This window comes from Sceloporus occidentalis, unplaced genomic scaffold, assembly GCF_023333645.1.
Source record: "Sceloporus occidentalis isolate IW3139 unplaced genomic scaffold, rSceOcc1.0.p SCAF_2, whole genome shotgun sequence".
NCBI lineage: Eukaryota > Metazoa > Chordata > Lepidosauria > Squamata > Phrynosomatidae > Sceloporus > Sceloporus occidentalis.
Genome location: NW_028316982.1, coordinates 1586919 through 1601496, shown reverse-complemented (window position 1 = coordinate 1601496; position 14578 = coordinate 1586919). Strand labels below are relative to the sequence as shown.

The window sequence follows — 14578 nt, the reverse complement described above, 5'->3', positions numbered from 1 at the left end:
GGTGTTTTAAGAATCCTACCAAAGTATATAAACCAGCATTTATTTTGTTTTGTTCTGACCTCCGCTACTTGAAATCGCAGACATCATGCTAGTCTTAGGAGGCAATTCTTAAGTCACTATGTGAAACAAAGATCCCATCTGTGTATTTAGATTCTCTTGAAGTTGGAATTTTTTAATCAAAAATAAACCCATGTCTCTGGCCTGGTAAGAAATTTGCGTTCTAGTAACCTTAGCAGTTGCCATGTTCCTATAAGAGCTTGGTATACTTTATTTAGTCCAGTGCATTTTCAATCAGAATTGTTACTTCAAAGATATTGGCTTAAACCATACCTCTGTATTGTCCACGCTTGCTTTGTTTTAACCAGTTATCTTTGAAGTGAATTGAACTATAGAGCCATTGTACTGTCTATTCTCCTCTATGGTTCTGAAACATGGGTCACCTATCGCCAACACCTACGACTCCTTGAACGCTTTCATCAGCACTGTTTACGCACAATTCTAAATATACACTGGACTGACTATGTGACAAATGTTGCTGTCCTTGAGCAAGCAGGGATCACCAGCATTGAGGCCATGCTATTGAGGACGCAGCTGCGCTGGACAGGACACGTTTCCAGGATGAAGGACCATCGCCTCCCCAAAATAGTATTCTACGGTGAACTCGCCACGGGTCAAGAGCGTAAGAGAGGCGCCCCAAAGAAGAGATACAAGGACTCCCTGAAACAACATCTCAGGCTTGGCCAGATAGATCACCAACAATGGTCCTCCCTGGCCTCGCATCGGGAGGCATGGAGACGCACCATCCATGATGCTGCAGCCTTCTTCGAAAGCTCGCGCCGAACGAGCCTCAAAGAGAAACGACAACGCAGAAAGAACCGCAACCTGGAAACATCACCCAAGGAGACTTTCTGCTGTGCTTTCTGCAACCGGACCTGTTTATCCCGAATTGGCCTTTTTAGTCACCAACGCTCTTGTACAAAGTGCGGGATCATGAGTCCTTCCTAAATCTTCATTCGCGAAGCAAAGCCAGAGAGAGAGAGAGAGAGGGAACTGAACTAAGTGATTCCTTGCTTCCCTTTGGGAAGCCTCCTTTCAGATTCTTTAAAAAACAAACAAAACCTTTTTGTCCCAAAAATAATTTTGGAAATGTAGCTGTAAGGCAAACCATAAGAAGCTTCTTCAGAACACAATCGCTAGGTAGGTCACCTATCAACAAATAAAGTTGTTTGTCAACGCGTCACGTGGCAACTATAGCCGTTAATCAAAGACCTTGCACAATAGTTTACGCATAGTTGTGACAGTGTGAGTAAATTCCTTGGTTTCTTAGACTTTGTCAAGAGCAACTTTCAAAGGCTCCAAACTGAAGGGATTACTGCTATTGTTGAATCCTGTTGCTAACAGTCCACCAGCATGAATCATTTGTCCATTTTCCAAACTGGTTTTGTGTTTTGCCTTCTAACTCTTACGTTGTTGTTATTCAAACTCTAAAGTATGAACAGCTACTTAATGTTTCCACTGATGAGCTCCAGGAGCATATTTGCATCTTTTCTGTTTACTTAGAAACAAGTGTGGATAATGCTATTTATGCTGATTCTGTACAGGGCTTGTTTCCCTTGTTTCTTTGCCAGGATTGCACCTATCTCCCAAAGTCTGCCTTGGAAGCGCACGTGGAAGGAGAATTTATGACTGAGCTTTGTATGCTCAAAGCATCATTGATATGTGCCAACTGATTACTTTAGCCTAAATGTGGCAACTGGCTTCCAGGCTGATGCAAGTGGCATAGTTTTAATGGCCACTATAGAAAGAAACTGGAGTCCATCTGGTGCTCTTCTTGTGGAAAGCTTGGTCTGGTCTAACTTGCAAAAAGATATATGGCCCTCTTTGGTGCAGCTCACAATGCCATGGCCTTGATGCACTTTTGACAAAATGAAATGAGTCTGAGTAGTGTCTTTGTGCTTGGAAAGATGTATCAAGGTGCTCACGCAGAAATACGCATGTTTGTTTATGAATCTCAGACACAGCAGGCAGCTATCCCTCTGATTAAAAACAATGTAATACCAACTGATACAGTGGAGATCATGTTGGTTTATAATCCTTTCCTTAAGTTGATTATTGTCTAAGTCACTATTCATAGATACGGTGTACTTCCAGTACCAATGCTGTAGTTTTGGCCTTTGGGTCATCTTGGATCCTGTTCTCTTTACAGTGTCAGTTTTGATTCACATGTTCCCTCTGGGCATCTCTAGGTCCTCCAGCATGACTCTATGGTCAACCTTTGCCAAAAGTCAGGCTGAAGGACCTAGCGATTCCTAGAGAGAACACTCCTCTAGGCATTTGTCGCTCCTCCAGCGCCATTTCATGGTCAATGTCTGGCAGATCTTGACCATAGAATTGCCCTGGAAGACTGAGAGAGTCCTAGAGAGGTGTTCTTTCAAGTTATAAAAAAATAGCATTTTTTAAAGCCCTAAATGGCTTGGGTCCAAGCTATCTTAGGGACCGCCTCCTCCCGTACAATCCTCCCCGCGCTCTCCGGTCCTCTGGGAGGAACTTACTGCAGCCTCTAAAATCTAGGCTTGTGTCGACCTCCCAGAGGGCGTTCTCTGCTGTCGCCCCCAAACTCTGGAACGACCTGCCGAATGAGATCCGTCAGATAACATCATTAGACAGCTTTAAAAAAGCAGTCAAGACGGATCTCTTCCGGCAGGCCTTTCCAGATTAACCATCCCGGCCCAGGTTCCCTGATTCCCTCATTCCTCCCGTGGCCCCATCTTAGTGATGGTTGAGGATCAACAGGGATATCAGGGTTTTTAGTTTTAATTGCTGTTTTTATCCTTGATATTGTATTTTTAATATGTTATACTATTTAATACTGTCTTAAGGGGGGGAGGGATAAAGTGTTTTTAATTGTGATATTTTATATTTTACTGTTGTTAACCGCCCGGATTGGTTTGCCAGAGGGCGGTATACAAATAAATATTATTATTAAATATTATTATTAAAATTTGTGTTTTCCCCACTTTCACAGTTTTTCCTAACCCCAGTGAATGAGGAGGCTCTGCGGCATTAACCTCCGGAGTCATGAAAGGTAGAATTCTAATTCTGTGTTGAGTTTTCTTAGCCGTTTCCAACTTCTGTTCAATGACCTTCCATTTTAAAGGGAGAAAATTCAACAAAGAGAGAGAGAGAGAGAGAGAGAGAGAGAAGTGATTAGTTGTATAGAAAATGAAAGGGAGAGTGCCAGAGGAAAGCCAAATCTCTTCAAGTGGCCTGGTTTGAAATCACTGTGATAGAAGCAAAGATACCTTTGTATGCCACAGATTAGGTAAGCTGCAAACAAACAAGTCCAAGTGGATGCCAAGACAGTTAAGAGCAAGGCAAAGAAAGGCCCCATTCCCACTCACCCAATTGCCCTGGATGGAACGGGGCAGATCCGGATCCCCGCCTCCCGAATCTCTCCGGAAACGAGTGCGCAATATATTTTACCTCAATTGGGGCAATCCCCCCCCCCCCCCCGAAGTTCACATTTGCTGTACCAGTTTAAAATGAAGGCTCCTTTGCTGTCAGTCAAATTCACTTCCGCTTTCGTCAAAGATGGCATTTCCTACAGCCATTGGCCAACGGAATGAGTGCTTTCCCCCTCCTTTTAATAATAATAATAATAATAATAATAAAATGTATTTGTATCCCGCCCCTCTGAGAACAATTGGGGCAGCTAACAAAGTTAAAAGAAACTGGCAGCAGAGTGCACATATTCTGCCAACCTGTCAAATTTAACAACCTCCAGGTGTGTGTGTGTGTGTGTGTGTGTGTTGTGTCTATTTCTATTACTTTTCTTACTATTTCTTCCAGCCTTCACTTCCAGCCCAATGCTACAGTCCTTGCCTACCCCCATGCCATGCCATGCCATTCCCATCACAATAATAATAATTCCTTGCCCCAAAAAGCCATCTCTGCATCCTCTTGCTTTGTTTTCCCTCCTTGCGACCCCAGAATGCACACACATACATATGTAGCACAAGCATTCACATATTGTATCAATTTGCCAAATTGAAGGGAAACATTTGTAACATTCGCATTGTAGCATTCGCATATTACACATAATAATAATAATAATAATAATAATAATAATAATAACCTCTTGGAAAATGACCTGCCGTGCCGGCAGCAAGCAGAAAGGGAAATGTAGCACAAGCACACACTTTCTATCAAAATGGATCACCCTGTAGAAAAAGCATGTGCATACCTTGTCACAAATAAAAATACAAAGAGAGAGAGAGAGAGAGAGAGAGAGAGAGAGAGAAAGCTGCCTGCGAGAGGGAGGCTTGTTCCGTTCTATGCCCTCCCTCTGACCTAATTCCCTCCCCTGAACTTGACCCTTCCCTCTGCTCTTTCCCCTTCCTCCAGCTCCTTCGCCCTGATTCTGCCCTCCATGGCACCCTTCCTCCTCCTCCTCCTTTGCCCCGATTCTGCTCTGGCTCCCTTCCTCTGGCTCCTTTGCCCTGATTCTGCCCTCCATGGCACCCTTCCTCTGCCTCCTTCCTCCTCCTCCTTCACCCCGATGAAGGGATGTTCCGCCCTCTGCCCTCTCTCTGCCCTAAATCCCTCCCCTGAACTTGACCAGATCATGACTGGGGTGAAGTTCATATTTGCCGGACCTTGTTTTTCTGAAACAATATAGCTTTTACTCTGTTTTCAAAAGACTTGCGCCAAGGGGCATTTGCCCCTGAACGGGTGTGCAAGCCTCAAATTCGATTGTGGAAGGATCGGGGCCAATATGAACTTCCCATGGTTAATCCGGTTCCTGAACCAGGAGAAAAGGTAGTCTGAATGGCCCCAAAGCTTCCTTTAAAATGTGGGTGTCTTCTCCCAATGAAGAAAATTGAAAGGAGCCTAAGCCCTGGCAAAATTAATATGAGCTTGACTGCAAGTCAATGCAAATAGAGCAAATGTAGTAAGAGAATACGAGCCAGGAAGCAATTGAACTGTTTGATGAGAAAAGAAGGAGAGATCAACAAAATTCATTTCTTAATCCTAACTAAAGAAGACCCACTGGATCAATGGGGCCTTGCTAAACCAACACTTATGCAAGCTCTACCAGTTCAATGAGGCTCGCTCCAGTTAGAATGAATTGGGATTAAGGAGACTGCAGGGAAATGAACCCAATTCTTTACAACCATCTTTATTTCACAGAATGACCAGTGTCCTCTTTTTCTAGGACATGTCTTACATCCCAACCATCTGTCCAGGAGGAATCCTAGAATGTCCTCCATTTTGAGCATGACCAAAAAGCATGAATGTACATTTCTATTATATTTCTCTGTATCTGCAGCTTTGATTTAATTATAATATGTTATATTTAGGAATCCCTAGGTCCTCCAGCACAACTCTGTGGCCAATGTCGGCGAGACATTGCACTGGAGGACCCAGAGCAGTGAAGGTGAACCTTTTCGGTTCGCCTTGCCGGGGGTGGAGCCTCCACCCTCTGGGGGTGGAGCAGTGTGCCAGGGGAGGAGCTTCCCACCCTCCGGGGGCAAGGCTTTCCCTGCGTCCTTTCCCAACCTCCAGCTGTCTGAGAGACAGCTAGAAGTGGGGGGGGGGATTGGGAGAGGGGGTGACAGGCGTGCGCCTGCTCCTCCTGCCCTTCCTTGGCCCCCAGCTGTCTCTCAGAGACAGCTGGGGACCAGTAAGGGCCCGTGAGAGGCAGGAGCAACAGGCACATGGCCCCTGCTCCTTTCTGAAGGGCTTCGCCAAACCTGAGGTGTCCTCCAAAGGACACCTCAGGTCTAACGAAGCCCTGTGGGGAGGAGGAGGCATACACCTGCCCTCTCCCTCCTCGGCCCCTTCCTTCGGCAGAACGGGCTCCAAGGGCACCCATTCCAGGCCCTTCCCTTCGACCCCTTCCTTCGACCGAACGGGCTCCAAGGGGCCTGTTTGGCCGAAGGGAAGGGAGGCCGAAGGGAAGGGTTTGGCACACCCGTCCTGGGCTCCCCCGCGGCCGTTCCTTCCCCAGAGCTCTCTCTTCAAAGGGAGCTGTGAGGAAGGAAGGGCCAAGAGAGAGCCCAGGAGTCGGCACGCCGCCGTCCTGGGCTCCCCCACAGCCGTTCCTTCCCCAGAGCTCTCTCTTGGGAGAGAAGTCTGGGGGAGGAAGGACCCCTGACGGAGTCCAGGATCTGGCACGCCGCCACTGCTCCTCCTCAGGGGCCTTTCCCTGCCCCAGCTGTCTTTCTGGAGACAGTTGGAGGCTGGGAAAGGTCTCTGGGGAGGAGCAACTGGCATGCGCAGGTCGCTCCATCTCCCCCCCCCAACCTTTTCCCAGCCTCCAGTTGTCTCCAATAGGCAACTGAAGGCCAGGAAAAGACTGGGAGAGAGGAGCCAGACGTACGCGCCTCTGGCTCCTTCTCTCCAGCGCTATTTTCTGCCTTCCTGCTGTCTACGAGAACAGCGGGAGGTCCGAAAATGGCAGGGAGAAGGAGGAACGGGCACGCACGGGCCTGTTTCTCCTTCCCCCGGTCCTCGTGCCCGGCGAAACGGCCTGGAGTGCCACTTCCACCACGCGTGCCATAGGTTTGCCATCACGGACCTAGAGATTCGTAGTGAGAAAGTGTCTCTAGCTTTTGTAGGTCCTCCAGGACAATTGTATGGTCAGCCTTTGACAGAAATTGAGCACAGATTTGTGTTGGAAGACCTAGAGATTCCTAGAGAGGTGTTCTCTCAGGTGTTATTTTATTTGTGGTTTTCCCACTTTCATGGGGAACCGACACCCCGAAACCCCAGCGAATGTGGAGGGTCCACAGTAGGTCAGGCCCAGGGAATGCCTGGCCCTCCAAACATTGCTGAACTGCAGCTTCCATTTCCCTTTATTCATTTGCTACACTAGCCAGGGCTGATGGATTTGCAGTCCAAGTTGTATCAGAAGGCCACATGCGCCCTACCCCCGTGACAGCAAACAGCACATGGCAGGTGATGGGGATTGTGTGTGCAAGGAATGAAACCCTGACATTATTGCTATTAGGTTATCTGTGAGTCATATTATTAGATTATATAACTGCACAATAAATACGGGAAGGAAGGGACAGAGCTATTTCCGTGGGCTGCAAGGCCAGGATTCTGGGTCAGTGCCTTGGATTCAGATTCAGATTTGTTCAATCAGACCAGAAGAAGCCCCTGTTTCTCTATGGCAGCCTTTCAAATATTCAGGAAGATTGGAAGTTACTTTTTAAAAATTAATTTGTGATGCAACCTGTTGTGAAGCATCACAACTATTTCTTAACTGCAGCATCTCCAGAATTGTAGCTGATCATGTGCCTTGTTGCATTACTAATTCCTTTATTGCTACTACAGTGCTCCCTCCGCATTCGTTGGGGTTAGGGGTGAAGGACCCCCGTGAATGTGGGAAAACCACAAATAAAAAACCCACTATTCTTTTTACCTAAAAGAACACCTCTCTAGAAATCTCCAGGTCCTCCAGTACAACTCTATGGTCAACATCTGCCAGATGCTGATCATAGAATCATGCTGGAGGACCTACAAATACCTAGAGCAGTCTTTTCTCTAGGAACATCTGGGTTCTCCAGCACAACTCTATGGTCAACATCTGCCAGAGCTTGGTCATAGATTCATAGATAGACCTACAAATGCCTAGTGAAGTGTTTTCTCTAGGAACTTGGAGACGATGGTGGAGTCCTTCTTCGGCTGCTTTTAAACAGAGGCTGGATGGCCATTTGTCAGGTATGCTTTGATTGTGAGTTCCTGCATGGCAAAAGGGAATTGGACTGAACGGCCCTTGGGGTCTCTTCCAAACTGATGATTCTAATATTCTACCTCAATGCCAATTCTATCCCCATTTCTGCCCATCCCATAATGTCAGACAAATAATAATATCAGCATAATATCCAGCCATCCCAGTTTGGTAGGGAACGTCCCAGATAATCTTCTGATGCCCCATTTTTCACCTGCCTTTTTTAAATTAAAAATTTATTTTAAAAAGTATACAAAGAATAGAATAGTAAAATCTTACAAAATCTTACAATTATAAAATAAACTTTCAAATACATCACATATATATGTAGCCCTATACAGTTTAAGTTGTTTGAAAAAGATTGGACCATAGTGACCACTGGCAAGTTGGAGGGTGGACAATTCTAAAATTTGTATTAACATAATCAATAAAAGGAAGTCATTTTTCATAGAAGGATTCTTGGTTTTATTGTATTAAGTTAAATTTCATTTTATCTAATGGACGGGTGGGAAACAGCGTGGCGCCGCTGATTCTAGGGTTCTAGAGTGCACAGCAACCGCACGCTCTGGAACCCTAGTCCGTATGGACGCTGCCATTATGGCGGCCTCCAGTCCACACGGGAGCTGTCTTGATGATGCTGCCGCCGCGCAGTGTTTGGACATGGCTGGCAGGAAGTGGTGTCATGATGGGGGCCCTTCCTGTTTGCGACACTGCAAAAAAGAAGCCTCTCTAGGCAGCTTCTTTTTGGCGGTGCATCTGTGCTGCAGTGTGTGGATGCTGCAGCACAGATGTGGAGCAAAAGTGGGCGGCATGGAGCCACCCGTCTGTACTGCCCCAACCTCTCCATTTGCCATTGGTCCCAGACTCTTTTCCACCGATTATCTAGGGACACAAGTCCTGTCTTCCAAGATTTGGCCACTTCAAGTTGAGATGCCTTCAGGAGAAAGGTAATCAGCATTCTGTGTCTTAAAAATTTATTGTCCTTAGTGCAAACTGAAAGTAACAAAAGAGCTGGGCAGAAGCGGATTTTGTTTTGTTTTGGTAATTAAAGCAATCTGATTGAGCGCTTCATGCCAAAAGAGATTAATTTTGGGGCAGTTGATCCACATGTGGATATATGTCCCTGGAACTGGTCATTCTGGCCAGCATAAGAGTGACATGGATTTTATCATCTGTGATAATCTAATAGGGGCCAGTTAGTCTTCTGTTGTCCCATTTTTCACCTGCTTTCAATATGTCTCAGGTTCTCTCTCCTCCACTTAAATTTCCACTTCATCCTTAATGTACTTCAGTTGTTGCAAACTGAATTAAAAGTGATCAAGTAGTTTGCGCTCACTTAACTCATCAGTGGAGGAGTAAGGGGTTGAACGCTCAGCCTTCCCTGTAGATTCAAGCAAAAGCTGCATTCTTTCCCAGCTTCATCATCGCTAAGCTTTACCATATTGAGCACCACACTCTCATGCTGCTTGGCCAAATGCATGTTGGTTGTCGGCTATGAGACATCAAAAGGTAAGTGTCAGCCACAACATCAAACCATGCCTTTCCTGGTCATCTTCCAATGCGAAATATTCCATTCACCTCCCAGATACGTCTTTCTGCATCCTTCATAGGACAAGCAAGCCAGTCTGTGTGCATATGAATAAACAACAGGAATGGGCAAATCAGAAAATGGTAATGAGAAATTTCAGTTGCATTATGTGACATCTTTCTTGCGTGACTGTTCTCAAGCCCTGTCTGCACTGCTCTGGATCGTCTGGGTTCAAGCACCCAAAGATCCAAAGCAAAGGGTGAGTTATTTTAATTCATTACAAGGGTGTTATATCCCTGGTTTGGTGTTGAATGGTCCAGATATTATCTGGTCTGTCCACACCAGAACCAGGGTTTGGGCCATGGGTTGATCATACTCTGCTCTAAGAGGAGAGACAGATGGCTTCAGGAAAAAGCAACGCCAGAAAGAAAATCCAGAAATGGTTGAATTCATATTTACCAAGCAGTTGAGTCCGATCACTTGCTGTGTGGATCAGGATGATTTTATCACACAAAAAGTGTCATGGCAATTAAACCGGTCCAGCCGGCCAATGTATGCTTGCACCCAGATGGCAGAAATAAGGCACTGCAGCCACTCTTTCCTTACAGCTGCCCTTCAGCCATTGAGATAACAACTAAACGAGTTAATTGATTTATAGATTCAGGATGTTCATCTGCTCAGTGACTGGTCACAGTAATTGTTTTGCATTCATTTGACTATTCATCTATTTATTGCTCTCTATATTTCTTGCATTTCATCACCTGTGACCTCATGGCTTCTCTCCCTTCATCTGTGTGTTTATCTCGATCTATCACTTTACATCTGTTTCTATATATACATCAGCACAGGATGACATTACATGCATCTGATGAAGCCGTCTGCATTCTGCGAAAGCTTTTGCACAAATCAACTGTTTAAAGTATTTAAAGAGCAAGAAAAGAAGACTCCTTGGCTCCATCTGCCCTGCAGAAATAATCCAGTTTGGCACCACTTTAACTGCCATGCCACAATGCTATGGGATTCTGAGCTCTTAGTCAGAGAAGATGAAATGTTTCACAAAACTACAATTCCCCAAATTCCCGAGCATTGAACCAGGGCAGTTAAAGTAGTGCCAAACTGGATTATTCTGTCCTGGGCCCAGGGCTATTCAACATCTTTATCAATGACTTGGATGACAGAATTGGGAGCATACTTATCAAATTTGCAGATGACACCAAATAGCTAATACTCCAGAAGACAGGATCAAAATTCAAAATGACCTCAATAGACTAGAAAGCTGGGCCAAAGCTAACAATGAAATTCAACACGGAGAAATGTAAGGTATTGCACTTAGGGTGGAAAAATGAAATGCATTGATATAGGATTATGGGGTTCACCTGGCTGAAGGAGAGATTTATATGTGTGAAAGGGATCTAGGAGTCCAAGTAGACCACAAGTTGAACATGAGTCAACAGTGCGATGCAGCAGCTAACAAGGCCAATGCGCTTTTATGCTGCATCAATAAAAGTATAGTGTCTAGATCAAGGGAAGTAATAGTGCCACTGTATTCTGCTTTGGTCAGGCCCCACCTGGAATATTGTGTCCAGTTCTGGGCACCACAATTCAAAAAGGATATTGAGAAACTGGAGCGGGTCCAAAGGAGGGCGACTAAAATGGTGAAAGGTCTGGAAACCATGAAGCCCTTTGAGGAACGACTTAGGGAGCTGGGGATGTTTAGCCTGGAAAAGAGAAGGTTAAGAGGTGATATGATATGAGCCCTGTTTAAATACTCAAAGGGATGTCCTATTGAGGAGGGAGCAAGCTTGTTTTCTGCTGCTCCAGAGACTAGGACCCGGAGCAATGGATGCAAGCTGCAGGAAAAGAGATTCCACCTCAACATTAGGAGGAACTTCCTGACAGTAAGAGCTGTTCAACAGTGGAACACACTCCTTCCTCGGAGATTGTGGTGGAGTCTCCTTCCTTGGAGGTTTTTAAACAGAGGCTGAATGGCCATCAGTTGTGTATGCTTTGATTGAGAGTTCCTGCATGGCAGAATGGGGTTGGACTGGATGGCCCTTCTTGGGGTCTCTTCCAATTCTATGATCCTACGATTCTATGATTCTATTTAGTCTGGTCTGTAGGGAGCTCTGGTGCCTCGTCCAACTACAAATCCCAGGATTTTGTAGGATAGATATATGGCAGTTAAAGTGGTGCCAATGCTTTATTTCTGCAATGTGGATTCACCCTGAGCTAAGTGTCCTTAAACATATGTAACTTAACTGTACAAAGTAATCAATGCACATGACACATTGCTCCCTCTTCAACATGACATCCTTTCAAATATTTAAACAGGGCTATCATATCACCTCTTAACCTTCTTTTCTCCAGGCTAAACATCCCCAGCTCCCTAAGTCATTCCTCAGAGGGCTTCATGGTTTCCAGACCTTTCACCATTTTAGTCGCTGTCCTTTGGACACATGGCTCCAGTTTCTCAATGTCCTTTCTGAATTGTGGCGCCCAGAATTGGACACAATATTCCAGGTGGGGCTGACCAAAGCAGACTACAGTGGCACTATTACTTCTCTTGATCTAGACACTCTACTTTTATTGATGCAGCCTAAAATCGTATTGGCCTTGCTAGCTGCCACATCACACTGTTGACTCATGTTCAACTTGTGGTCTACTTGGACTCCTAGATCCCTTTCACACGTAGTTTCATTCAGCCAGGTGTCCCCTATAATCCTATATCTGTGCATTTTATTTTTCCGCCCTAAGTGCAATACCTTACATTTCTCTGTGTTGAATTTCATTTTGTTAGCTTTGGCCCAGCTTTCTAGTCTATTCAGGTCATTTTGAATCTTGATCCTGTCCTCTGGGCTATTAGCTATTCCTCCTAATTTGGTGTCATCTGCAAATTTGATAAGCATGCTCCCAATTCTGTCATCCAGGTCATTGATAAAGATGTTGAATAACACTGGGCCCAGGACAGAGCCCTGTGGGACCCCACTGGTCACTTCTCTCCAGGAGGAAAAGGAGCCATTGTTGAGCACCCTTTGGGTTCAGCCGGTCAACCAGTTACAAATCCATGTAACAGTTACCTTGTCTAGTCCACATTTTACAAGCTTCTTTGCAAGAATACCTCAACAAACTACAAATCCCAGGATTCCACAGGCTGCAGCCCTAATGATGGTTAAAGTGGTGTCAAACTGCTTTATTTCTCTAGTGTGGAAGAGCTACAAGTAACCTCTCCAGGCCCAAGTGTCCAGGAAAGTCAGTATGGGGGCAAAGGTTGCAGTTTTGACAATAGTGTCACAATTGTGAGAGTCAGTGTGATGTGGCAGTTTGAGCATTGGACTAGGACACTGGAGGACCAGAGTTTGAATCCTTGGACAAGTCACACACTCTCAGCCTCAGAGGACAGCAAAGGCAACTCCCTCTGAAAAAACCTGCCCAGAAAACAAACGCCTTAAGGTCGTCATACGTCGGAAATAACTTGAAGGCACACAGGACACACACACACATGTCACAAGTGTGACTAAGGAGCGAAATACATCGGCAAAATAAAGCAGTTTCCAGCCACTTTGAAGGCACAGCGTTTAGATGAAGCAGACTCGAAAGCGGCTGGAAACCAGACCGAAACTGTATTCCGGTCTGATGCAAGGTGGAAAATATGCATTTCCACTGCTGCCTATTAATACCCCGTCTGAAGTGTGGGGCTGCAGCAAAGCAAAGAAATGAAAGTGCAACAACTCCAATGGATTCAAAGATATAGGACTTTGTTTTTGTTTGCATATTAGAAGGCTAATGCTAAAACCAACAAAGAAGGAAATTGCAAAAAGGAAAACGCATGGTTATAGACTTGCCCTTCCCCTCGAGGCTGTACAAAAACCTCGAAAGAGCAGCTTAAATAACCAACCACACGCAACCTTTTCCCCTGGCTCACCTGCTCCATTGGTAATTATAGCCTTCCTTGCCGCATCTGCGCATCTGCCAATGGGACCTGGCACGTGTCGAAGCAGATCCTATGATGAAGGCCGCATTCCTCGCTTGCAAATGAGCCTGAAAGGATGCCAAAAGGCTGGCTTGTTTGGCCAGCCTAATTACAGCGTATCTCCAGCGAGCATCTCTTCTATACGATGCAGTAGGATATAAGACAAGCCTAAGCGGGACGGGATGGAGATTTGAGAAGAACCAAGAAGCCGTCCCCCAAAAGGAATTATCGACCCAAGACATCTCTGAGGAACATTCTCAGAATTGAGGGAGAGAAAGCAGTCTAGGGATGATGGGGACCAGTGGATTCCTGGTGGCTGTGGCCATCTGTCTTCTGGTTGTCCAGTTCACAAAGCTTCTTTGGGCCCGCCGGCGGTTCCCCCCTGGACCTGTCCCCTTCCCTTTCATTGGAAGCCTCTGGAGAATCGGCTGGAGGATTCGTCAGGATACCCTTATGAAGGTATTTCTCTAAACCAGGAGTCCCCAACCTTTGATCTGCCAGCTGTTTTGGACTTCAACTCCCAGAAGCCTTGGCCAGCATGGCCAATGATGAGGGAATTTAGGAACTGAAGTCCAAAACATCTGGAGAATCAAAGGTTGAGAACCACGGCTCTAAATGATAACCATCCTGTTGTTATTCCCAACTAGAGCAGAGCCATGGGAAAAGCAGGTTGACTCACCAGCCAGCAGTGGCTTGTCCAGTTAAGTTGGCACCAACCAACAAGCTTCTCGCCTGGTCTGGGGGCGGCTGAGGAATCCATGCTGGATGTCTTTCACGCCTAGAGAAACACGTTCTTCGTCCAACAGTGACTCCGGTTGAGGTGGTGCCCTTGTGGAAGGGCAGGTAGTTCTGGGGGATGTGTCTGAAGGTGGGACTAGGCATCCCAAGAAGTGCAGAATGGACCCTCTTTGGTTTCCTTTTCTTGATGTGTGTAGGGTTGCCAAGGGAAAGAAAGGAGAGGGCTCCTGTGCTTTTAACACCTGTGCTGAAGAGGGGATTTCAACTGGGGGTGGCTTATCACCTGGTGGACGTCTCTCTTGTATACAAGCATTAAAGGGATAGGATCCGTCTCTTCATCTGGCAACCCTAGTAATGTGTAACATAGCGGAAGATGGGTCTTCCTTGGCTGCCTCTGCTCATAAAACGAGGTGGGCAGCTTTTGCACCTGGAACCATACAGGCGTCACGTGGAGGGCCCAAAATAGAAATATAGAACAAATATGGAAATGGTGAGAATTGTAGCTGTGGAAGAGCAATCTAGTGCACCCACCTTTTGGGAGATATTTTATATATATAGATAAATTTCCCACAGGGAAGATGCTTCATACTTTAAACAGGTTACA

General features: G+C 45.8%; 1 protein-coding gene across 1 annotated transcript in view; it reads left to right on the top strand.

The window, feature by feature from the left end:
- Positions 1-13527: 13527 nt before the first annotated feature.
- Positions 13528-14578, top strand: part of LOC149317851 (cytochrome P450 2J6-like) — a 35054-nt gene continuing 34003 nt past the window's right edge. Inside the window, exon 1 of the mRNA XM_089507350.1 lies at positions 13528-13695. Within this exon, the coding sequence (XP_089363476.1) occupies positions 13528-13695 (168 nt within the window). The remainder of the gene's footprint in view (positions 13696-14578) is intronic.